Source organism: Chamaea fasciata, unplaced genomic scaffold, assembly GCF_029207755.1.
Source record: "Chamaea fasciata isolate MVZ Bird 193981 ecotype frontalis unplaced genomic scaffold, bChaFas1.0.hap1 SCAF_6, whole genome shotgun sequence".
NCBI classification, from domain to species: Eukaryota; Metazoa; Chordata; class Aves; order Passeriformes; family Sylviidae; genus Chamaea; species Chamaea fasciata.
Genome location: NW_027094091.1, coordinates 57,178,923 through 57,203,177, shown reverse-complemented (window position 1 = coordinate 57,203,177; position 24,255 = coordinate 57,178,923). Strand labels below are relative to the sequence as shown.

General features: G+C 42.8%; 2 protein-coding genes across 2 annotated transcripts; one reads left to right on the top strand and one right to left on the bottom strand.

The window, feature by feature from the left end:
• The first annotated feature begins 6,060 nt into the window (after positions 1–6,060).
• SPARCL1 (SPARC like 1) lies at positions 6,061–15,622 on the top strand. The gene is made up of 10 exons (XM_066185021.1): positions 6,061–6,133; positions 6,260–6,313; positions 8,766–9,926; positions 10,602–10,671; positions 11,332–11,459; positions 12,022–12,142; positions 12,912–13,048; positions 13,474–13,622; positions 14,532–14,680; positions 15,203–15,622. Exons 1-10 carry the CDS (start codon positions 6,080–6,082, stop codon positions 15,229–15,231), a joined length of 2,052 nt encoding a protein of 683 aa, XP_066041118.1. The 5' UTR covers positions 6,061–6,079; the 3' UTR covers positions 15,232–15,622.
• A 2,113-nt stretch (positions 15,623–17,735) lies between these two features.
• NUDT9 (nudix hydrolase 9) lies at positions 17,736–23,862 on the bottom strand. Its single transcript, XM_066186459.1, has 8 exons — positions 23,535–23,862; positions 22,652–22,888; positions 21,514–21,609; positions 20,918–21,004; positions 19,924–20,035; positions 19,609–19,755; positions 19,283–19,367; positions 17,736–18,336 (listed from the first exon to the last, which is right to left on the bottom strand). The coding sequence occupies exons 1-8, from the start codon at positions 23,633–23,635 to the stop codon at positions 18,161–18,163; spliced, it is 1,041 nt and encodes a 346-aa protein (XP_066042556.1). The 5' UTR covers positions 23,636–23,862; the 3' UTR covers positions 17,736–18,160.
• Between the last annotated feature and the right edge of the window lie 393 nt (positions 23,863–24,255).

Below are 24,255 nucleotides of genomic sequence, written 5' to 3'. Positions count from 1 at the left end.
AGCACACACACATCAGCACTGACTGCAGTCAGACTCAAACTGCTTCATGTCTGTTTTGTGGTTCGTTTTGCTGGGTTTTTTCCCCTCTTTAGCAAAAAGACAAAACACACAGACACATAGCTTGGTATTATGTTGTTGATAGAATAGCCAGTGGACGTGCACAGTTTCTTTATCTACACTAAAACACTTGAGTTCCAACTTGCTTACACCTTTGCATTTTGGGGTAAGGCATATTTGATGGAACAGCCAACTTTATTTGTAAATCAGAATGAGCACTGATGTTAAAATTTACTGTACCTTTTAAAAACCTGGAAGTTGAACCCTGGTACGTGGTCTGGAAGCCGATGGCTCAACACCACTCTCTTGTGGGCAGAGATAAGAACCCTCTGGCTGGACTGAGCATGCAGAGGTGCAGACAGCTCCAATAAAAACAAATGTCTTTTGAGCCTAACTTCGTCTCCCCCACAGTCAGTCAGACCCACAGATCTTTGCTGCCAGAGAACACAGTGCAAGACAGGCATATTAATAAATATAAATAAAAGTTCCCTGAGGTTTTGCTCTTCTTCCTTTGTTTAAAGTGCCTGTTTAGCAGCTGTCACAGTGAGACAGATAAAACAAATTTTTTCACCTCCCTGTACTCATCTGTCTTCTTTCTTCTATGTTTAATCTTTCCCTATTGTTTGCTGCATATCCTCCCTTTCACTTAGCTCAGCAGCTGCCTGCCTCCCCTCTTCCCCCCACATTTCACCTCGGTGACGCAGCACCTCTTTATGGTGAGAGAATCCCTAATCCACCGCTGAAAAGGTTCCCAAAAAGCACACTGCCTGCCACAGTGGGACTGGCTGAGGACGGGAGCACTGGGACTGATGGCTCCAAGATGAGTTCAGGCCTCCTGGTGACATCAGAAAGTAACCAGAAATCTTCTCAATCAAAGCATTTTGTCATCAAAAGCGAAGCTAGAAAACTTTGTTTAATGAAGTATTTTGTAAATAGGCAACAGCTCTGATAAACTATTTATAATCCCTCAATAGCCTCTAAACCAAAATGTTTCCTCCCCACTGTGCTGTAAGTCCCAAGAAAGCTGTTTAAACACAGAAACAGGCAAAACCTACAAATCACTGACAGTTTTCCAATAATAACCTTCAAACTCCTACAAATTTCCGTTTCAAGTTTCTGCGCCGTTCTTCACAGTCTGGCACTCTTTTTTATGAATTAAGAACTTCAAGGCAATGTTAATAGCCATTATCAGAAAATCTTATGACAAAAAGAGTTAATGTTTGGCTACCATAAAATTAACTTTGCTGTACTTGTCCTAATTTCTAGGTAGCCACCAGAACAGTTTTCTTCTATCAGCTGAGGGTCCATCCATATCTGGAGCACTGAAAAATGACAGCAAAGCCACTTATCTTTGATAACTCAGTAAAGCTAATCTGATAGTACAGCACAGCACAAAACAAAGTTTTGAAAAGATAAAACCAATCATCTTTTCAGCATGCACAACAAAAGAAAAAACAAATGGGAAGTTCTGAAATATGCCCATTCCCTTTAGACACTGACTGGCTGACAGACAAGCAGAATTTCAACTCCAATAGGCATGAATTAGTTTCCAGCCAGAGAAGCAGAGATAAAAGGGAAAGGATTTAAAGAATTTCTCATGGGCTTTTGTCAAAGGGGTTTTTTCTGCTTGGTCTACAGAGCAAGGGCTCAGCTCTGATTTCAGGCTCTTTTTTCCCCCCCATTTTTTAAATTAACTATAAACTTCACAGTTGACCACAAAAAACATGGTCATTTTTTGTACATTTCTCACTGTATCTGGTCTAATCAACACCCAATGTCTATTACTTTTCTGGGTGAACAGAACAGAAGCCAGTAAAACTGTAACTTTAAAAAGAACCATATCAAAACATTATCTGAAGTGATTGAACTTTCAGCCCTTGCATTACAGTTCTTACCATTCACACACTTAATTTCATTTTGCTTCAACCTCTCTTCCAGTCATGTCAACACAATATGCAAAGTGTCCTCCTTAGGAAGAGAGGATATCGGCAGAACAGAGAATTTGAGGCTGGGTCTGCAGCCTTGATTACTAGAAGTGCCTCTGCTCTTACATTGGTGCATCCCCACCACTATTTCTGGAAAACCTCCCAGACAGTATTCCAGTTCAGGTGAAACATTTAATGGAATAATGAGATGAGAAAAAAAAAAAAAAAAAAAAAAAAGAATAAACTGATGAATGTTTGCAGAACCAGAAGCCACAAAGCCTCTGCTGCAGAGGCTCATGGAGGTTTCCACGCTCCTCTCCAGCTCGCTCTGTGCCGTCGCTATGGCAGACAGGCAGCACAGCCATGGCAACAGCCTCCAAACAGCAAACTCCTCAGGGTTATGCAAGAGCCTCCAACCAATACTGGGGTTTACATCCTTAATTTAGAAATTCTACCTTTTTGCAGGCTTACACACACCATGTGCAGCGTGCTGAAACAACACTGGGCATTCCAGCAGGGACCCTGCGTTCCACTTTCCCCCCGGGCCCACAGCATGGCTGCCCCAGCAGATCCCTTAGTTCAGCTTTTCTGGGAGCAGCTGATGCAGCAGAAACCATTCCACCCGTTCCCTTTGGCTCCCCTCCCTGCAAAACACTAAACATGTCCTTCCCACACAGCCGCTGAGCTCCACTGGCCCGGAGCCCATGAGCACTAAATTGTCCTTCTGATTCAATTAATCCACCAGAATTCCACCAGCCCATTGCCCCCACCTCGTCCCATGGAAGCCTAGGATTCCTTGTTCCACCAAGACCCAAAGAGTACCATCTTCCTTCACTGAAGCTTGCAGCACAAGGCACTTGCCGAGAGGGTCTGTTTCAGAGACCAAAATACATCCCAGGAAAAGCAGCAACATTTTGCAAGGCTCCAGGATTTCCAGTACATCAGTGGAGGCCAAGAAGGAGCACCTCTTCTACTGCTATGGTACCGTTTCTTCTTTATTCCTAATTAAAACTTCAAAATGCTTTATATCTAACCCTCTGCAATGTTTTTTACTGCAAAATAGCTGAAGCTTTCATACAGTGTCATCTGTTTTAAGGATAACACATTTCAGATGTTTATGTCTAGAACAGAAAGAAATGTCCTTTATAAGAGAAAACAGTGTGTAGTTACCGTGTTGAGGACAACAACCCTTATCTTACCACTGGAATAATTATTTTTCCAGTAATCCTGCAAAACAATAAAGCATTATGGCCAACAAGAGCCAAGAAAAGTACACACCTCCTTTGGAACCATACAGTGGTCCAGCTGAAAGCCACAGTGTGACCTAATTTCCCAACACTTCAACAGTCTCTTGAAATATCAGTTTAGGAACCTTAGTCCAATAGAGAAGGCCAAAAAACCAGATTCACCTTATTTTCTCATATTGGAGGAGAGAGAGAGAGAAACTCTGGCTGGTCTTGAAGGAACCTTTCAAAAATGTGTTGGTAGACCTAGTGAAAACACGTACCAAACAGGGAGCCCATGAAAGATAAGGAGGATCTGGGAGACGACAAAACCCACCAACTAATATCAAAATAATTCTGCCTAATAAGTAAGTCTTATTTTGATCTTCCTCAAATTAAGTCAAAGCAGCTCATTTTGACTTGATCTGGTCTTAAATAACAGAAAGCTCTGGTAAAAAAAAAACCCCAACCCTACAAAACTCTGGAAACTCAGATCTAAACAAGTAAAAAATAAAATGAAATGGTAGAAAGGAAACATAAGAGATTAAACAGTTACATGAAGTTAACGTGAATGGTTTGTTAAAAATTGTTTTAACTTGTCCTGAAATACTTTTGGTTTGGTTTTGATCTCTTTGCATTCGGCCATCAAGGACTTACGCCCAGTGGCTTTTGCAGCTGTAAAACTGGCAGCATCAGAGGGATCAAATCTCATTAGCAGCTGTTTATTGGTATAGAATGAGTGAAATAGTTTCAATACGTTAATATTTTTTTTCTTATTGTGATCTCTTCTTTTACTCAGATCAGAAATCTACCTCAAAATCTGCCTTTTAGTTTTAAGCGTGTGCACACATGAACCAGCTTCTACACGTATAATGCACTCATGCTCTCACAAGGGCTTTGGAAACAGACCTGGAAACAGGAATGTGCTATACCCGTTGTAATTTAAAAGTATCACACTTGGGCTTTTATTAAAAATTTGTGTCACTGATGAGTATTTCAAGTGACTGCTGACACTATTAGAATGGCAGCCCTGTAGCCTCCTTGCCATGCAAACCCAGTACCCCTAGCTAGCATTGCTTGCTCAATAACAAGGAGAAATATTGTTAAGTTACTCATTTCTTGGTCAAAAACCCCATTGTACTCAAGAAATTTCACCTTTTGGCTAAGTTTTCCTACAGATTCTCCTGCAGAGTATAATAATTTCATTTTCCCAGAGGGATGTCTCCCTGCTCAAATTTTAAAAAAAAATAGCTTCTTGTGTAATTGTTCCTTTCTGATAGTTTTATAAAACTTGCGTGTTACAAAAGCTTGCTTTTAAAAATTCTTTTCTGTAGGACATATTTGGAAATTTAAGCAAGAATGAAGTGCCTTCCCACTTAGTGGAAAAAAAAAATAAATCTCATAATCCATCATAGGACACTCTAATCAGTGTGGTCAGGATTCCCTAATAATTCAATACTTACCCAAGACCAAACATTTAATTCAAGACTAATGTTTCCTATGGGCTGCTGTGGGCTTGCTATTAATAAGAAAAGAAAATACAAAATCCCTGTCCTGCCACCTTAACTCAGATCTATTCCAAGTACTTTTTCATTATTTGAGCAAAGGTGGAAGAGGCAACTTTTAACAGAGACAAGCCAAATTAGAAAATTACAATTATAAAGTACAACATGCAGAACTTTTCATTTATAACTTTCAACCCAGTTTACCAAACAAATATGACAAATGAGAGTTTTAAAAAAAGGAAACTCAGTTAAGTGACATGCCCAGATCTGTGTTGCTCACCAGCAACAGAAAGAAATGAAAATCAAGCCTACCTGACATTCAAATCTTTCTTTTCTCAATCATTTTCCAGACCTTCAAAAAGCACAGCATGCAGTTTTTAGGGCTTTACATGAAATTGGATTATTGCCCTGTATTTCTGACAAGTTGGGTTCTGCATAACCCTCAGTCTAACAACACTTGCCTTGATCTGAAGTGACTGCCCATATCCAGCCCAGCGAGGCATTTTGCATATGCTCATTAATGGCTTTTGTTGTATTCTGCCTTTCCCTCCGAAAACATCTTGGACAACTAACTGTGAATGCCAAAGAGATAATAGATAATTAGTCAAGAGGTAATTTGGAGACTAACTGCAAGAAAAAATGGATTGCATACTAGATATGGCACACTAATGACTATTTTGATCTTCATTAACGAAAAGATAATGACATTAAACAGTGTTTAACAGAGGGATCTTCCAAAAGTGCACACTTGGGGTGACAATTTCCCAGAAAACACAGAAGCAGGACTACATCCAAAACAGGACTTCACCCATTCTTCAAGTAGCCTGGACAGCACTTCTGAGCTTGGAGACCTGCTGAGCAGAATTTCACCACTTAATTCTTCCTACCAGACACAGAGGGGAGCAGCCAGGAGACACCCCAGCTATACAGATGCCACAAGCAGGCACTGCCTCAGTGTTCAATAAAAAAGAGGCATTTTTCACAAAGTAGTATCTCAGAGGGGAGGATAAATACAAGTATTTGTAAGTATTTAAATACTCAACCTCTGTCCATTCACAACTCTGCCTCTCAGTAACACCCACTGGAGTTTGTGAACACAGTCGACGCTTAATCACTGTCAAAGAACTGAGACTAAAGTGTCCTCTAGTTAAGCTGGTCTCACATCTGAGTTTACAGGACATTGCATAGCAATTTTGTGGGTCTCCAGACTTAACAAGTTATGGCAGCCACTACAGTGCTTCCATCAGTCATTTCTAGGTCATTATACCCAAATCCTAACTTGTTTTGTTTCCATGTTTCTTGCAGAAAGGAAACCTCTAAGCCCTGCCCCTGTACCATTAACTATTGTCCTCTACAAGATCTGGAAAACATGAAGGCTGTAGCTCTCTTCATTTGTCTTGTAGGACCAATTTTTGCTATTCCAGTAAGTCTCATCATGCTATTATTACCAGGCACTTAATTTCCCATTCTGAGAATGTTCTGTGTTATCACATTGACCTATGCAAGATTTTTGTGGACGTGCAGATATTCATATATTTGTCTTTTTTAGAACCATCCTGTAAACCACAAGCTCAGAACTCACAGACAGAAAACTCCAGAAAAGGTACTCTTCTTGTTCTTTAAACAATAGGAATTAACTTATATTATTCATCCTAAATATAAAAAAGCACATTAGCACATACATACTGGTTAGAAAACTGATTTACGTTAAAAAACTTTAGGTGCTCTCACCCTAAGAATTAGTGCCAAATATCTCATGCCTTGCATATTAAACAATTGCAAACAGGACAAAATCTAAAGCTCAAAATGGAAGTTTCACTCATTCACAAAATTACCTTAAATGAATCCCCACACATCACCATTACCCACATTTGCACAAGCAGTAATCTCCAGGGACATTCTTGTTATCACAGCTCCAGTACAGGAGGAGGATGAAATCCTCAGTTTATCAGACCAGGGGGATCATATGCAGTCTCAAATATGTAAGAATTTTAGCCACCATATGTTTCATTATTCAGTGCAGGCACAAGACACAGCTTGTCCTGTGTACTCAGAGTACTCTGTGGCTGGTGAGCCAGATGCCCTGATGGCAATGAGACAGAGGATTTCACCAGCCCTCCCTATGCCATATGTGTGCTAACGACGGAGCCCACAGTTTAGCATTCATGGCTGACCCAAATAAAAATTCCTTTTTATTACACTGTTCTGGTGAGCCTTTGTGGCTCAGACACAATGGATCTGGGCTCCAAGCCACTGGGTGTTTCAGGACTACTAAACTCAGATCACGCTCTGTAGTAAGAGACTCAAAATCCCAACTCTTATGCTAACCATCTTTTTATTTTTAATTATAAACTATATCCCACTCTGTACAGCTTTCCAGATACATTTCATATCAATCTGGATGGTGCTTGGCACTATGAAAAACAAAAAAAATTAACTTTTCCTAACAAAGAATCCAGCAGAGGAAATGGTATAAAGATTAGTTTGTAGCCTACAGCTGTCTACCAGAAATAACACACAGAAGACACTTGCATCAAAACAAAACCTTGCAGTAGCCAATGAATCATCAGTCCCAAGTGTGTGCATCATCTACCAAAGGCCGGTTCTCCCCCACAGTATCTAATCACAGATAGTGACTGAAATTTGCCCAAGTTCCTTCAGGAGCACCCGAGTTCTAGGAGCTGATTTTACCTGGGGGACAAAGGTAGAACAGACAGCAGCATCTGGAAGCCCTGTCCAGGCATATCTCTGCAGGAGAGGTGCAGGACAAGGCTTCCTGTCAAGACATGAGCCAAATCTTTCTCAAACTGCTGCTCCAAACACAGGCACCTGCAACAGAAAACCTTAAAGACTGTTTGGCCTTGTGTGTTCTGAATCTGTAGACCTTTGGAAAAGCTTCACAGTGAATTTCTGTTAGATTGGAGCAAACATACAAACTTCCCCTGAAAAAGCTGGAGTTGGAACTGCTACAGTGAATATAGTTCCCAGTACTATTCCCACATCAGCAAGGACACCAGGCAAAAGACAAAACTGCAAAACATTAAGATACCACTTTGACATAGGAAATAGGGTATAGCTGATCTACAAAAACCAAATTAGTGTTTCCAATCCTACCTTAAAAAAAAATATTTACGTGTTTGTGAGTAGAGTGCTTGTTTCCAAGCAGTCATGACACTGCCCAAACTAAAGGAAAAAGCTATTCCAGAAACCTGGATGCTGAGAAGGAGCATTCTTCCAAATTAAACTCCAGCATCAGGTGCTATGTTGCTGTAAGTGATGAGCAACACTGAACACCCGTAGGAGTTGTTCAGAAATACACACAGCAGCAGAAAGGTAATTGGTTCAGCAAGACAGTCATTTTAGTACCTGCTTTCTCCTCAAGCATTTGAACCATTTCCACTGAAGGTGCTACTTTTGCTATTGGCTTGACAAATTAAGAAAAAAAAGGCACTCAAACATCTATTGTTGATCTTACAGTTGTCACCACACACAATAGTTCCTGGTGACTTCAGATGGTAAGCAATGATGTATCAAAGAAGATGAATATATGGATTATGAAATCAATGCAGGGCACTCCTCAGGATTTACTATCAGGACGCCTTGTAAAAGGTGCCATCTCTTCACCTGCTCCTCTTTTCCCAGGTCCCTTATTTTTCCCTTATCTGTGTAGGAAGTTATGTTTTGCATCTCCCTTCTCTAAGGTAAGTGATAATTACTGCAGCCTACAAGTGCCTGTAGTTATGACTAAAATACTAATTAAGCATTTTGAGATTTCACAAGACACCCATCTGCATCTGTCTCTGAAACAGAGTTGCATAGACCTCTCCAGAAACTCCAGCAATAAAAGAAGGGACAGATAAACAGATTTTCTAAGAAAGAGGGGATACCAGCTGTGAATTATGTGTTCTGGACTAGTTTAAGAGGAGCACATGCAAAAAAACCCAAAGAAAGCCAGTGCCATGCTTTGCAATGCAAGGCAAAAATAACACTGCATCAACTTCAAATAAATCCTAAGATTTATTCATGTGGTTTTTTTGTTTGGTCTTTTTTTAAAGAGTGAATATATTCATCCTGAAGCCTCAAAGGAAGAGAACACAGGGCATGTAGACAAGGGGGATTTGCTGCCCACTCACAGAAACTTAAAACCAGAGGTATCAGTACCAGGCACTGAAGACAGGGATGAGCCCCTGACCATTAGGAAACAAGGAAGAACTGGGAGCGAGCATCAAGTCAAAAACAGCCTGAAAAGCATCGATTTCCTTGCTCTGCACAATAAACTAGGTTTGGCTTCTGAAAACCAGGACAGTGACTCTGGGAGCAGCAGCAGAGAACAGTCCAGCTCTGAGCATGACCAGCTCAGGAAGCACGAGAAACATGGGAACACGGCAAACCGACACTTGCCAGGCCACGTGGAATACCCAGGGGGTGCCTTCAGCCTTCATCAGGAGCATAACATGTGGAAATATAACAAAAATGCTGTTGGCCTGCCTGAAAAAAGCAGTGAAAGCGATGAAGAGGAAAGCACGGAAGAAGAGGACGAGGAGTGGGGTGAAGAAACTGACTACAGAGACACAAAGCACAAAGGCCACCAGGCACGGCAAGGTGACCAATACAAAAGACAGCAACATGAGAACAGCATGCAATCTGATGAACTCCTGAGAGATTCCAGCCAACCAACCTGGAAAACCAAGAGACACAGCGAGAAATTTGACCTAGAGGAAGAAGAGAGGGAGAACAGGAAGAAGAAGTCCTATGAAGAAGAAATCTCCCTCTCTCAAAAAACCCATAATGAATATCAGGATGGCAAACAGCAAAGTCAAGAGAGAAAGGACACTATCCAAGTGAACTATCAGAGTGATCATGACACAGTGGTGAAAGTACAAGATAGTAATGATGATGATGGTCATGACAGTGGTGACATTGATGGTGAGGAATATCTCAGCAATACCTGGAAAGAGGCAGCCTACGAAGAAGAGGAGAGAATCCAGAGTAATGACCAGGAGAGCACCAGTACTGAGCCTGAAGGGGAAGGAACCACTGAAGATGGCACTGCAGTTCACAGAGAGACTGAGGATTACCAAATTGTCAAGATTAAAGACCTTGCTCACTCTGAACAAGATTATTATGATCATGAGCCACCTGATTCTGATAACAAGCAACAACTGAAAATGAGTAGCTCTGTTCAGAACATGAATTCAATGGAGAGTGAAGATAAGGTAAATTATCCTTAAAATAGAACATGAATACCACAAAAAGGGGGAGAGGGACCAGTTCCAAATTGAAATTCCTGCTGATTGAAATGACCTGTTGGAGAAGAACAGGTGACTTCATAATATGCAGAAGTCTCATCTCCGCTTCTCTTCACTATTCCTCTGGTTCATGCTGTGTCACTGCACCCAGAGCATTTAGGTGAATTGGACGTGAACACCGTTCACAAAAGGGCTCCAGCCCAAATGGGGTATGTAATAAAACACACAGATAAATACAGATACAAAGCCTGAAACCCAGACTCCAGCTTACTAGGCCAGCCTGTTCACTCCTTTCTCACAAAGATTTTAAATGCTACCACATAAAAGTGAACAGCTTGGAAACGCAAGACTACAGTCCACAGAATAGTCCTAAGAAACTCAGGCCTTACTGAGCTCCCATTCTCTCTTTCTCTCTCCACCTCCTACTCTATTTTTTTCCCCAAATAAGAAGAGCATGGTAATACTACCAGAGGCTTTATGCTCCTCTCACACATTTTGCATAGCAACCCCTCTCTGCCAAAAGCAGATCAAACTGCGCCTCAGTCAGCTCTATATTTGGACCAGAAAAAAAAAATTGTCCAAGCATTTTTTTTCTTCCCAAGATTTACCAAACTTTCTGCTTATGCCTCTGTGACTGTGCAGGTTGAGACTACAGGCAGTTCCCATGGTGAGATGGAAAGTGGCAGCAACAGGAATGAGGAGGGTCTCCTTGGTAAGCGCCAAGCAAAGTTCTCGTGTAACTCCCAACTCTCTGCAGCTGGGGAATCTGCTGGTCTGTGTTTCTTTTCTGCCTTTTGCAGCACAGAATTTCACGTGACTGAACTGTGTTTGTGCCTAATCCTATGTTCCCAGAGAATCCCTTCCATACTGCCTTGGATTTAGTAGTTTGTTTGTGAAAAACGTTTGTAGGCAGTGCACAAATTTTTGTGTCAGTTATACAGAAATGGGGATTACCTTGGACTGAGAGCTTTCAGTTTCAAAACAGTAGCTTGAATTCAAGTAGGAGTGGGACAAAGGCCAGTGCTTGATACAGCAAAGACAGATGGGGATATGTTTCACTGAAGGAAGCTGGAAGTCAATATCAGCCCCCACAGAAAAAATAGCTTTTACTAAAAAAAAAAAAAATAAAAAAAAATAAAAAAAAATTCCCCATCCAATTAACCTGGGACTGTTAGAAGTCTCAAAAAAAAAAAAATCCTCATTTAAAGTTTGGCTTGTTTTATTCAATACAAGATCCAGCCTCATAACAAACTTAAAAATGCATTTTAACTTCTTGATGAATATTGGGCTGTATTTTGCTTTGGTTGTCAGTTGCATCTGACAAACACTTGGCTTTATCCCATCACCTCTAAGAGTCCTTCTTTCCTTCTAGGATTGTCAGACACATGTCGGAACTTCCACTGCAAAAGAGGCAAAGTCTGCCATGCAGACAAACAAGGGAAACCCCACTGCATTTGCCAAGATCCTGCTGCTTGCCCTCCCACCAAAGACTATGAGCATGTGAGTATTTCACCCAGAGCGCAGGACCGGGAAAAGCCACCTAAAGCATTCACAAGATAACATATTCCCCTGCTATTATTGAGAATGATTCCACCCTAAAAAGCATGCGAGTTTGAGTGATTCCAGTAATTGCAAAATTAAGTATAAAGCACCCAAACTCACTGAGAGTGGCTTGAGAACAGTATGAACCCTACACAGTAACTGACTTGCTCCACTCAGTCTCTCAGGGATTGTAGCTTTCCCCTGTCACTAACAGTTCTACGTATCCATTTGGTGTTTCAGAGCACATGCTGAGTACATACTAAGTGAAATAATCCCACAGCATCTCAGGGGCTGTATTACAACCACAAAATTGAACACAAGTGTTGCAAAACTGGGTGTACAAGTACAGACAACGAATCCTCATGTGGGCACACAACAATAATAATTCTGATACTTCTGATCATGTGTACTCCCTGTTGGTATTCACCACATGGTAATGATGCTTTTATTACTGTAATGCCTCTGAGTGACAAGGATGTTTCTCATCACAGTGGTGGGGTGGTGGTTTTGCTTCCTCTAGGTCTGTGGTACGGATAACAAGACTTATGATGGCACATGTCAGCTCTTTGGCACCAAATGTCAACTGGAAGGGACAAAAATGGGACGCCAGCTGCACCTAGACTATATGGGCTCCTGCAAATGTAAGCTTGTTTTTCTCTGAAGAATTCACCGAGGTATAAAGAACCAGTAGTCTTAACTCATCTTCCAGCCCTAAATTACCCTTCCTCCTGTAATCTGCCACTTGTGTATCAATTATCTGCTAATGAAGACCTTCAAAACCCTAAACATGGTTAGAAAGTGTCTGAAACCTAGACACCTTTCCTGTGCTTACACCAATTTGTTGTTGACCTTATGTTTCCTCTGCACTGTCTTCCATGTTCCTATTGCTATAGCCTCTGAAGATTTTTTGTAAATCCTTGGCCAGAAAAACAGTGTTTGTAGAGAGGTAATAAATGAAAATGTCCGTCTCAAACCCCCATGGAAAACAAAAACTCAAAAAACATCAACCAAACTTAGATGCCAGATGCAGAAGTCAGGATCTAAAAGCCAGAACTGATTTCCAACCTCTTCAACTGCTGCACATGGTAGGGGGAAAGTGCATTCCCAGCCAGAATATTCCTTTGCTGTCAAAAACTCTGCTTCCATGCAACTGACTGATTAGAGCTTCACTGCACAGCTGTGCTCAAAAGCTGCACAGACATACAAAGGTTGTGGCTTGCACAACTGGTTAAGCACGTGCACCAAAAAATTGTGAATTTATAATTGAACACATTAGGTTCATTCACAGTTTCATGTATTAACAGCTCCATCAATTTTAGTTTTAACTGGAAGTAGATCTCAAATCTCAGAAATGCTCAAATAGGGACTCAACAGATGAGTTGTTAACAAAAGCTTTTCTCTTTGGCACAGACATCCCCCCCTGTACTGATTATGAAGTGGATCAGTTTCCCCTCCGGATGCGAGACTGGCTTAAGAACATCCTTATTCAATATTATGAACGTGACATGAACACTTCTGGGATTCTAACTGAAAAGCAAAGGAATAAGGTCAGCAATCCTTTCCAAACAAGACCATACTAAATGGCATGAATTAAATGACTTCTGAGATGGCTTATTTCACACCAAAACATGAGTTGCTTGCCTTAGCACAGAAGATGCGATAAAACTGTTTTAATCTCCTAAAAAGCTGAGGCTACTGCCCTCCTTAGCTGAGTTTGGCAATAAAGCCACAAGAATTTCACTTCCTTTCTAGTTACTGCCAAAGGTGACGTGGACAGCAGCAAAAATGTCCTGGACTACCTGAGGCAAGCTTTTCATGCTGTGTATGGTCACTAACACTAAAACACATTTCCCTAGTGGTATTTTATTATCAAGTTTCATTTCTCCAAAACACCTTCTTGCCAGATGGTTGTTTTCAGGACAGGTCTTCATCCCAAAACAAAAAATAAAAATTTGTGTTGTGTTGAGTTCAGGTCAAAAAGATCTACCAGAATGATAAGCGCCTTGTGGCTGGTGACCACCCGGTTGAACTGCTCCTGCACGACTTTGAGAAAAATTACCACATGTATGTGTATCCTGTGCACTGGCAGTTTCACCAGCTTGATCAGCACCCTGTTGACAGGTAAAAAAAAAATATCTGCGGTTCAGTTCTGATTTGCTGATTAAACTCAGGCTGTTTTACTTTTCTAAACACCTCAAGGGTTTCTCAACATACAGAACCAGTCCCTCAGCTGTTAGAAGCCAGTATCAAACCCTCTCTAATGCAGAACTTCTTCCCTCACTGTTTTCCTGATCATATCCTAGGTCAGAATCGGCCATCTTCTTGCCTTGCACGATCAGGTATTACACTGCGAGGTCTACAGTGTCTTAATACCTACAAATGTTTTCAGCCAGGAAGAAGTCCTGTTTTTACTGAAGCTAAGAGCAACAGGCTAAGTAAAAGGACAGAGTCCTGGCAGCAAAAAAATCCACTAGTGAGGTATCCACAGTTTTCAACTAACACCAGAGAGGCCCCTCAGTTTAAGGAGCAGATATAGTCAGTTCAGAGGAAGCCTCCAGCTTCTGATAACATGACTCAAATTTTAAGCTTTTGGTTGTATCACCCAGTGGTGGGATCCGTATTTCCAAGTTCAGAACTACAGTGCCTCAGGCCAATCACACCCACTGTTTTAAAGCACAGATAAGTTCTTTTGCAAGGCTGATATCCTGAAGATTAACAGCAAAACTCCACAAGTGATGAGTTTTGAGCTAGTTGTTCCTTACAATACTTGTAATTACTACACAAGCAATACTTGTTCCAGGAAAAAAGATGTTAGCAGACAAACATGCAGCAAAAGCATTTTAGTTCATCAAATATTGGACATCTTTATAATGACCTTGGACAGATTCACTACAGAAGCACCGTAACAAAACCCACTGAGGCATCTCTGATAAAGCCATCATTGTTGTCTTCTAGCACCTTAGATCAGTTTTGATAATCCTGCTGATTTTTTAAGGAAATGCAGCTCTCCATACCGGCCTTTTCTTTCAGATTATTAACACACTCGGAGCTCGCACCCTTGAGAGCCTCCCTTGTTCCCATGGAACACTGCATAACCCGTTTCTTCCAAGAGTGCGATGGAGACCAGGACAAACTCGTCGCTTTGAAGGAATGGTGCCACTGCTTTGGGATTAAGGAAGGTAAACCTAAGAGAACAGGCAGATGTACCTGACAGAATGTTCCCACCAAGAGCATCACTCAGACCTCAACGTAAGGCAAAGAAATTGTAAGCAGAAGCCCTTGGCTACTGTGCCGGGAGGAAAACAGAACACTAATAACAGGAGTGCAAAAGGTCAGTGGGGTTAACAACATAGCACAGGTTAATCCCAGAAGAGTTATGGGACAGAAGGTATTTGGCCCAACAAGCAGACTGAAGAAATGTGTTCAAAATCCTACTACCAAGTCCCTAATTTTAAGTGGAGGCTGATTCTGGTCAGAGGTCAGACACACGGAGCCTTCGCTCTTCCCGGAATTTTTCCATCTCTTCTGATGACAATTTACCAGTCATGAAGGAAGAAAGCTGCAAGGAGTTATCTTAATACACATATACTTCTGAGCCACTGATTGCTCATTCATAGCATCAGTCACTTTATTGACAGTGATCCAGCATAAAAATGTCTCTTTGGCATAAAATGTTAATAATGTTTTCTTCTTTGTTGCAGAGGACATAAATGAAAATCTCCTTTTCTGAGCCCGGCTGAACAGACTCCCAGTACTGCACTAAAATTGGTGAATTCTGCTTACTTCTAAAATTAACAGCTTAACAGCTTTCAAGAAGAAGGTGGATTAAGGTTCACTGAATTCTTATCAAACCCAAGTGCAGAAAATTTCTACATTTATTAACAGCAGAAAAATTTAACTACTTCAAATGGTTCATAGCTAAACAACCAGTGTTTTCTCCCACATGTATCCATGATCTGTCTGAACCAATAAATACTACTAACCTAATGACTAAGCTGCTCACAAAACTCTTCAGTAGAATTGTTGAATGTAGATTTTACCACCCCCTGAAATGGGACCCATTTCCTTTATTTACTGTACTGTCAGCTTAACACTCTGCATAGAAGTCTCAAATAAAATAGAAGTCTACTTGGATATATGGGTTTTGTCACAACTTTGTCAAAGAAAATTCTGTTTCTTTCACCTTCCCCCATCTTTTGCTCTCCTCAAGAGAGGCACAATTTAAGCAAAAAAAAAAAAACAACAAAAACCCAGGACAGGATGAGATTATTTCTGAATCCCCATAAATTTGTGATTTTAAGGTAAGCACTTCACTGAAAACACTCCAGGCATGTTCTGCTTTAAGGGAAAAGCCCCAAATGCTATTCCTACAAAGGATGATCAGCAAACACTTTTCACCTAAACCATGTCACCTCTCCAAAGAAAAGAAGATGAGAGTAAGAAATGCTATTTTGGAAGCTTAAATATTGGAAGCCCCATCACCCCCTGCTAATTTGCCCTTGAACTAGCAAAGGCTGATAATCATAGTCCAACACCAGCCTGATGCCCTGGGATACAATGAATTAAGCTGTGATTATTTTCAACACAAGACCTTCTTACACAAGCCAGAGATTACTTCCCAGCAAAACCAAGTTTCACTGCCAGTTTTTTTCCATAATCCTGACTTGTTGCTCACTTCACATTCTGCAACACTACACAGCAATGTGTAAATAACTCAACCTGGATGGCACGTACAAAAGCACATTCTCTATGCTAGTTCCATTTGGAAAAGATCCTTTCTCTGGAACTTCAAATGTCTTGAGGGACAAAGTAATTTTGACAGCACTTTTCCAGCCTGGCTGCAGCCTATTGCTTATCTGCTCTTTCTGCTTTTTGTTTAACCCACACAGAGTTGGGTGGCAGAAAGCACAGCTCTCAAACTGCAGGTACACTGCCAGTACACAGCTGGCCTCAAAAGGTAATGACTTTGATCCACAAGTTCCCATTTCTTTAGGAAAAAGAATTTATGCTGCCTCTCAGTTTGCAGCATAAGTACTCTCCATATTATCACCTGAGTACTCCTCCAGCATTGCTACAGTCAGAATATCTAGTGAAAAAATAAACAACAGATATTTCTTTCATAACACATTTCCACTGTCAAGCCTTGTCAATCCTCCAAGGATTAGTAGGGGGTGTGACAAAAAAAAACCTGTCGTTTTTATCAGCTGAGAAGTAAACTAATAACCCAAGACATCTGAAGAAGGCATGATTCATGACATTTTATGGTTTTCTGATGCAAGCCAGAGTATTAAAAACTGGATATAGAGACTGCAAATCCACATCCCCTGACTCCGTAAGAAGGATCTGCTCTTGTGGGTCATGCTTTCAAAACCCAACTACACTGCTGGGAGTCTGCTCTGCATAATGGATCACATCACAGAAAAAATCAGATGGGCAGGAAGAGGTGAGCAAGGATTGGAAGAAAAATTAGTACCTCTTGGTGTTACTTTTTCCTTTGAAAGGAACATACTAATAACTCTGCAAGATTCCCGGGGTTTCCTGCATAAACACCCGCGACTCCTCCAGGTTTCACTAGCTAATTGGGAGGCAGGGGTAGGGTTGAAAAGGAGAAAGCTCTAAACCCATTCATCAGTTAAGCAGGATGTAGATAAAGTCCCAACAGTGCATGAGTGTGTCACAGTACTGACACACAAGGTAATTCCAGACCATGACATTTATCACCACCTTACTTCAACACATGGATCAAAATTCCTGAAGTCCTCAGGGGCCCACATCAACTTTCAGCTGTCAATGTCACCAACTCTTGACAGTACACAATTAACAGCAATCGATTAAAACCACAGGAAGAGATGTCAGCAACTGTTGTGCAGCCCCTGTTAGCAGCACAGATGCCATAGAAGGCCCCCATCAGCCTCCTGACTGCAAGTTACTCACATCACCTGAACGGTAAGAAACCAGCACAATTTACAGGATTATACTTTAAGGCTGCTCTTCCTAGTGATTCTGTTTACGCTGCAGTCTCCACAACAGCTGTACCGGCATAAGCCGTGGGAAAAGGAGCCTCAAAATTCAGCTCCTCAAATCAGTCACGAAGTTTCATCTCCCAATAGTTTTCTTTTGATACAGAGGCACAGTCACACTTGAATCCCAGCCACACAGTAAACTAAAAACTAATTAAATGTGAAAAGTAATCTCTCAAAGTAGAAAATCACTGCAAAGATATGTCAAGTGAAATGACTCAGAAAAGAAATGTCACTTTATTATGCAGCACTTAATTTAAGTCATTATTCAGGTTAGCCCACAAGTCTCTCATTCCTCAGGGATTCACACTTCTGCAAAGGAACCAGTGCAAAAATACAGAGCCTGTGAACTACACCAGTCAGAATGCCAGGGTTGCCATGCAGATCTGCAGACATTATGAAACAGCTGCAAATAATGAAGCCAAGAAAGCAAAGTGAGAGCTCCACATTCTTCTCATTTCACACTAGCTAAGAAATCAAAAGAAGCAATCTGAAGTGTCTGAAAAAGCCTCTGTTTATCACTGTCCAGTGCTCTTCCCAGCTGAATTTCTCATAATTTTCACTGAGGATGACAAGGACATCTGTTTCAAGGCTGGAAAATGTATTCTCCTCTAAGAGTCTGCCAGTTCCAAGTTTCCATCACTCGTGGCACTCAGAGGCAGGATCCTCACTCCAGTGGGCTCCTCGTTTCTCAGTCACCAGCTTGATGAAGTAGCTGTGACTCGCGTACAGCTCAAGCTTCTCACTGATGTCAACCCACTTCACCACTCCAGCATCATCACCTGCTTCCAGAGGCAAGTTATCCATCGTCTCACCTGTCCACAAAGCAAGAGTCAGAACATGCTTTTGCATCTCTTCTTCCTGCTTTTACCCCTCTCACATCCTACTAGTTCTGCCCTTCCACAGTGTTCTTCACAGGCAGCAATCTTCAACTGCTTCTCAGAGAAAAATCAACTAAATCTCTCACTGATTCTGTGCCAGAAACCCTTTTCATTCTTGCACTGTTTTAAGGCAAATCTGAATGGCAGAAGTGTCACTGTCACCACTCCTAGGGTATCACCAGCAGGATGAGAAGTTACTGGAAACCATCATGGCAACATGTACTTACTACCCCAAGTTTAGCCAATACATCTGCATGATTTTTGTTTCTTTGCTCAACGTCTGTCTGCTCCTTTTCTCACATACTATTCTACAGGATAAACTGAATTCTGAAACTTATATACACTTATGGAAAAAAAAATCAAAATTTTACTGAAAGCCCCAAAATGAAAAAAAACTAGTTTAAGAGGGGAAGTATACAGGCTTCTGAATTGCCTTTTTTTTTTTCCCTAAGTTTTCACTCTGTTTTTAAAAAGAATCTCAGGACTTCATAGACAACAACCAAGGAAATGTTTTTCTATTCTTTATTGGAAACAGAGGCCAAGGATACACTATCTCCACTACTTCTGGAGACCAATAAATCTAGGACAAGTGACATGTGAAACTTCACGACTGGCACCTACTACCCAAAACTCAGAGGCAATGTCACTGCATGAAGTCTCTGGCTTGGACACATCAGAAGCATCTAAGTAGACAGATTTATCTTACAGGTGAAAAATGGGAGTCCAAGATAACAGATCAATTTAAGAATCTAGTCCCATATTCTACACCTGACTTTCACACTCCCCCGATTTCATTGCCATTCTCATCTCAACAACAGCTCCAATTTCAAACCAATGTATGGAGTAAAAGGCAACTAAGAGCAGGCCTGGAGATGTTTACCTGTTTCATCATGGTAGTTCACAGCCTCTGTCTCCATCCAGGCATTATCAGTGTTACGAGGGTCATCCACATATCCTCTGTACACCTACAAGGTCCCAAACAAGCCAGAATAAGCTCAGTGTCACAAGAAACAAGGTGGAATCAGCCATACTTTTTTCTTTCCCTCTGACACATTTGCCCTTACAGTTTTCAACAGTCCCTTCCATGTCCTACACCCCAAGAACATGAGCATCACAACTTATTTTCACTTCAGCTGCACTTCTTCAGGTTCCATACAACTGTGAGTTACATGTCCAAGGGGCTACCACAAGAGACACAGAGCTCACCACTAAGTGTTCCTGGCTGAACAGCTTCTGGAGCTGCTTCTCCAGTTTTGCTTTCTCCTCAGGGGATTTCTGCAGAGAGTTCAAGGCCTCCTCCTCAAATTCTCGCTTCAGGGTAGCAGTGATCTTCTCCCCTGGGTCCACCATGCCCTTGGAGGGGGGAAAACAAACAAACAAAAAATACTATCCCTCAGATTCTACACATTTTAACTCCTGGCTCTTAGTATATTACATCCACCTGCATCACCCACGTGCCATATCTGCCTCATGGCCTCACCAGCAGGGAAATGCCAGGTGCCTCTGGAACTTTGCCCTTACCCCTGGAATGGCCCACTCCCCACAGTCTCTCCTCTTGATGGCTACAAACTGCAATATGTTCTTGCCAGAAACTGGATGAGTGACTTTATTGCCACTTCCGTCCCGTTTCCACCTGCAGAAAATGACAAACAAGAACATGTTTTGCTGCATCTTGACACATGGGCCTAAGAGAGGAACAGCAAGGCACTGCTACCTGTGTGGGGACAAACATAGCAGAAAATGAACAGCCAGGGGCGACCAACAGATGCCATCCAGCAGGACTGCAACCAAGGGCAGAACACTGAGGGTTTTCCTCAGCCAAAGGGGCAGAAAATGCCCATGAGGCACTGGTTTCTGCAGCCAGGCTGGTAGCACCGGCTCCTCTGAAAGCTCTCCAAGCTGCAGTTGTGCCAATCCATGCTAAGAGGATGAGAATGTTTCTGCTGGAACAGAATGGTCACACAGGCTGCAGCAGCGCCAGGGCAAAACCACAAGCAGCCACCATCACCTTCAGTAAAGAACTAACAACAACCAACAGGCAAAGCAGAAAGCTGTCTAAACAAAAAAATAAAACAAAAACAATGCCAATATTTACTTTCAAGGAAGCAACTCAGTAGCATCAGCATCCTTCCAGAAAGGGGAAGAAGTAAAATGCATCAGGATGATTTTCCACAATGGTTCTGCATTCAGCATGGCACTTTCTATCTCACACTTCTGTGAACCACACAACCTTCTCTGAATGCTTTGTGTAAAAGGCTTAGCACATACACACACATCCTGCTGGAAAAAGCACATCGAAGCAATGCATACAATGACAAAAAGAGCATCCTAATCCCACCTCCTCCTATCATAGACTAAGTCAAGTTAGTGTTTCTTAAATACCAAAAGCAGAATGGGCTTACACACAGAGAAAACGGCCATGAAAAGTAATATCCTGTCCAGAGTTGCAGAAAAGAAGTAAAATGGAGGGTTTTTTTCTCTGCTGCAGGGTACCTGGCAGTCACCAGTCCCTTACCTGGTTACAACAGGATCAGCAGCATGGTTTGGTCCCCAGCGCCCCAACAATCCTCTGCCGGTGAGGCCAGTCCTTCCCGCTGGATTGCTGAAATAAATGCCAAAGTATATAACTCATATAGTCTTGAACTGGTTGCAATTGGAAATTAGGCCAGCCACACCCAGCTCTTCTTGATCTGTGAGGACCAGTTGAAACAAAAGGGAGTTTATTTTCTGCTAAATTTCCAAACCCTTAACACAGCAGTGCATTAAATGTATTTATTTCCCCACATTCAAAATATTCTACAAAAACGACCCCAAAAAACAACCAAACAAAAAACCCAACCAAAACAAACAAGCAAAACAAGCTCAAAAAAATCAAGACTAAATAAAGGGAAGGACAGCAACAAATATTTGGTGTTAAAGCACTTATGTGCTTTAAAGGGCAAGAGACACAACACGTTTTTCTCCTTCATCAACGTAGATTCATCAAACTAGATTCCATTTTTCTCTCTGGGCTTTGTCCTAGCAGGTACCATGTATCAGAACTGACAGACCTGTAAGAGCACTGCAACTACATCACTGAAAGGAATATGCAAACAAAAACCCCACACTCACCGGGGTCTCCCATTTTCGACCACGTACAAGCCATTCAGACTCTTCCTCTCCACTTCTCCATCTCTCTCATTGAATTTGGGAGAAAAACCTTCATCACTGCGTGGCAAATAAGAATTTAATAGAGACAAACTGTAAAACACAAAAGCTTGCATGCCAGCCATCAGACCAGCAACACCCCTTTGAGTGTGTTCATGAGCAGTTTTTACCAGACCTGGAGTTGCAGGCCCTCCCTTTCCTAAAGGAGCTATGAAGTCTTAACCTTTTCTGATTACAATCTCCCTGTATTTAGTTCTGCAGACAAAAGTGCCGAACTAAAGTATTTAATATTCCATCTCTCAGTTTTCATTTAGACAAAGTGTTTCAAAGATATTTTTGTTAAGATTAGAGTTGTAGAATCACAGAATCATTTTGGTTGGAAAAGACCCTTAAAATCACCGAGTTCAACGCAGCACTGCTGAGCCCACCCCTAAACCATGCCCCCATGTGCCACATCCAGATGTCTTTTAAATATCTCCAGGGATGGTGACTTCACCACTTCCTTAGGCAGCCTGTTACAGTGCCTGGCAAACTTTTTGGTGGAGAAATTTTTCCTAATATCCTACCTAAACATCCCCTGGCACAAGGTGAGGCTATTTCCTCTTGTCCTATCCCTTGTAACTTGAGACGGAACTGACACCCTCATTGTTACACAGTAACCAAAAAAAAAAAAAAATCTGTAATTAATTCAACCTTTCACATTTCCTGAGGCAGAGCACTCCCTTCAAAAACTACAATTACACTTTCTTTGTTCATGTTGCATTTTAACTATGAACAAACAAACAAGTGTATCGCTAAAATGTTCTTCCAAATTCTTAAGGAGAATTAGATTTTTATGTAGCTCACAACACACAGAAACATTTGCACAGCATCGACAGCAGTCCATTATTCCAATCTCAATCATCAGCTCAGTAAAAATATGTGTCAAAGACCTTCACAACAAACCGAAACGACTCAGTTCTCTAACCACCACTGTCCTTAATCTTGACTTTCACACATCACTGCAGAATCACACATCACTTAAGATGATCTTGTTAACTGAACTCATGACCACTTCCTGCTTTCATGTCCACAGGGGAAGAGACCCGCCATTTCCACTCACTTGATTTGGGGATCTGCCCAACTGGGTCCGGCCAAAACAGACTTTGCAGTGTACTCCACAGGATTATAATCTTCCCACTCAGTCAGCCAGCCCACTTTATCTTCAGGAACCTGGCTACGCTCAATGTGTGATCCTGGATACGGGGAGGTGAGAGCTTTGCTGTGGTGGAACTTCACATTATAACTGTTGAACATGTTTACAGGATGAAGACGGGACCAACAGCTTGCAGATAAATTACTAAAAGAAAAAAAGCAACAACAACCACCTCATTCATCAGGTTTTAACCCACTCTATAATCCCCGGTCTGCAAAGTACATTACAGCAAGTGGAATAAACTCAGCTCTTTCACAGAATCGCAGAATCAATAAGGTTGGAAAAGACCTTTGAGATCACCGCGCCCAACCTATGACCAAATACCACCGTGTCACCTCGACCACGGCACTGAGCGCCACGTCCCGCCTTTCCTTAAAACACCTCTGGGGATGGTGATTCCATCACCTCCCGGCGCAGCCCATTCCAACATCTAATGAAATTAGAAGAGATTCCTCTTAATATTCAACTCATGAAACGCCGGAAGTTCACGAAAAAAAAAACCCCAAAACAACCCTTTTAACAGAGACGTGGGAAAGGGCAAAACCGCTCTTGTACGTTTCAGTAATTACATCACTTTAAGGGACAGCCCCGTTTGCCTTTCTGGCCCGCCCCAAAGGGACACCCCGAGGGGCACCGCACACGGGCCGGGGGTGGCCGGCAGCGGCCGGGCGGGATGGCGGCCGGGCCAGCAGGCGGCTGCTCCCGGCGGAACAGGCCGCCGACCGCCGGCAGCGACAGCGGGGCCCTCCCCGGGCTCCTGCGGCTCCGCCACCTCCACAGCCCGCCGTACCTGTGGGCCGGGCGGCGCTGGGCAGCGCCCCGGGCGCTCAGCAGGACGGAGAAGGAGAGCACGGCCACCGCCCGAGGCAGGGCTCCGGCCGGGAGCAGCATCGGCCCCGCCGCGACCGCACCGCGAGCACCGCCTCCGCCTCAGCCCCGGGGCCGGGCCGGGGCGCTGGGCGGGCGATGCCAGGCAGCCCGCTCCGGTATGCCGCTCCTCGATCCCGGTCCGGGATGCCGCTCCTCGATCCCGCTCCTTGCGGCCCCGCGCCGTACAAGCCGGCCCCGCATTGGCGGGAGCGGCGCCAATGGCAGCGCCCCGTGCCGGCTCTGGCCGAGGCGGAGCTCCGTGCCCGCGGCCGCCCCGCCGTGCCGGGGCGTGCACTGGCACGCAGGGAGGGCTTGGTGACACGCCCGTGTTTTGGCTGCCGCTGGGCACTGCTCCCGCGGCATCAGCGCTGAGTCCTCAACATTCCCAGCCGCATCGGCGGGCAAGATCACGGGACGGGACACAACCAGGCCAGCTGGCCCAAAGCGACCAAAGGGTTATTCCATGGCACGTGACGTCAGCTCAGACATAAAACATAAGCAAAGGAGGAGGAGGAAGGGGAGGGAGGGCGCTCGTTATTTACAGTGTTTGCCTTCCGGAGCGACCGATGTGCGTGCGGAAGCATTGCTTCCCGCGGGGAATAACCTTTTCTCTTTTAGATCTTTTACTTTAATCAATTACC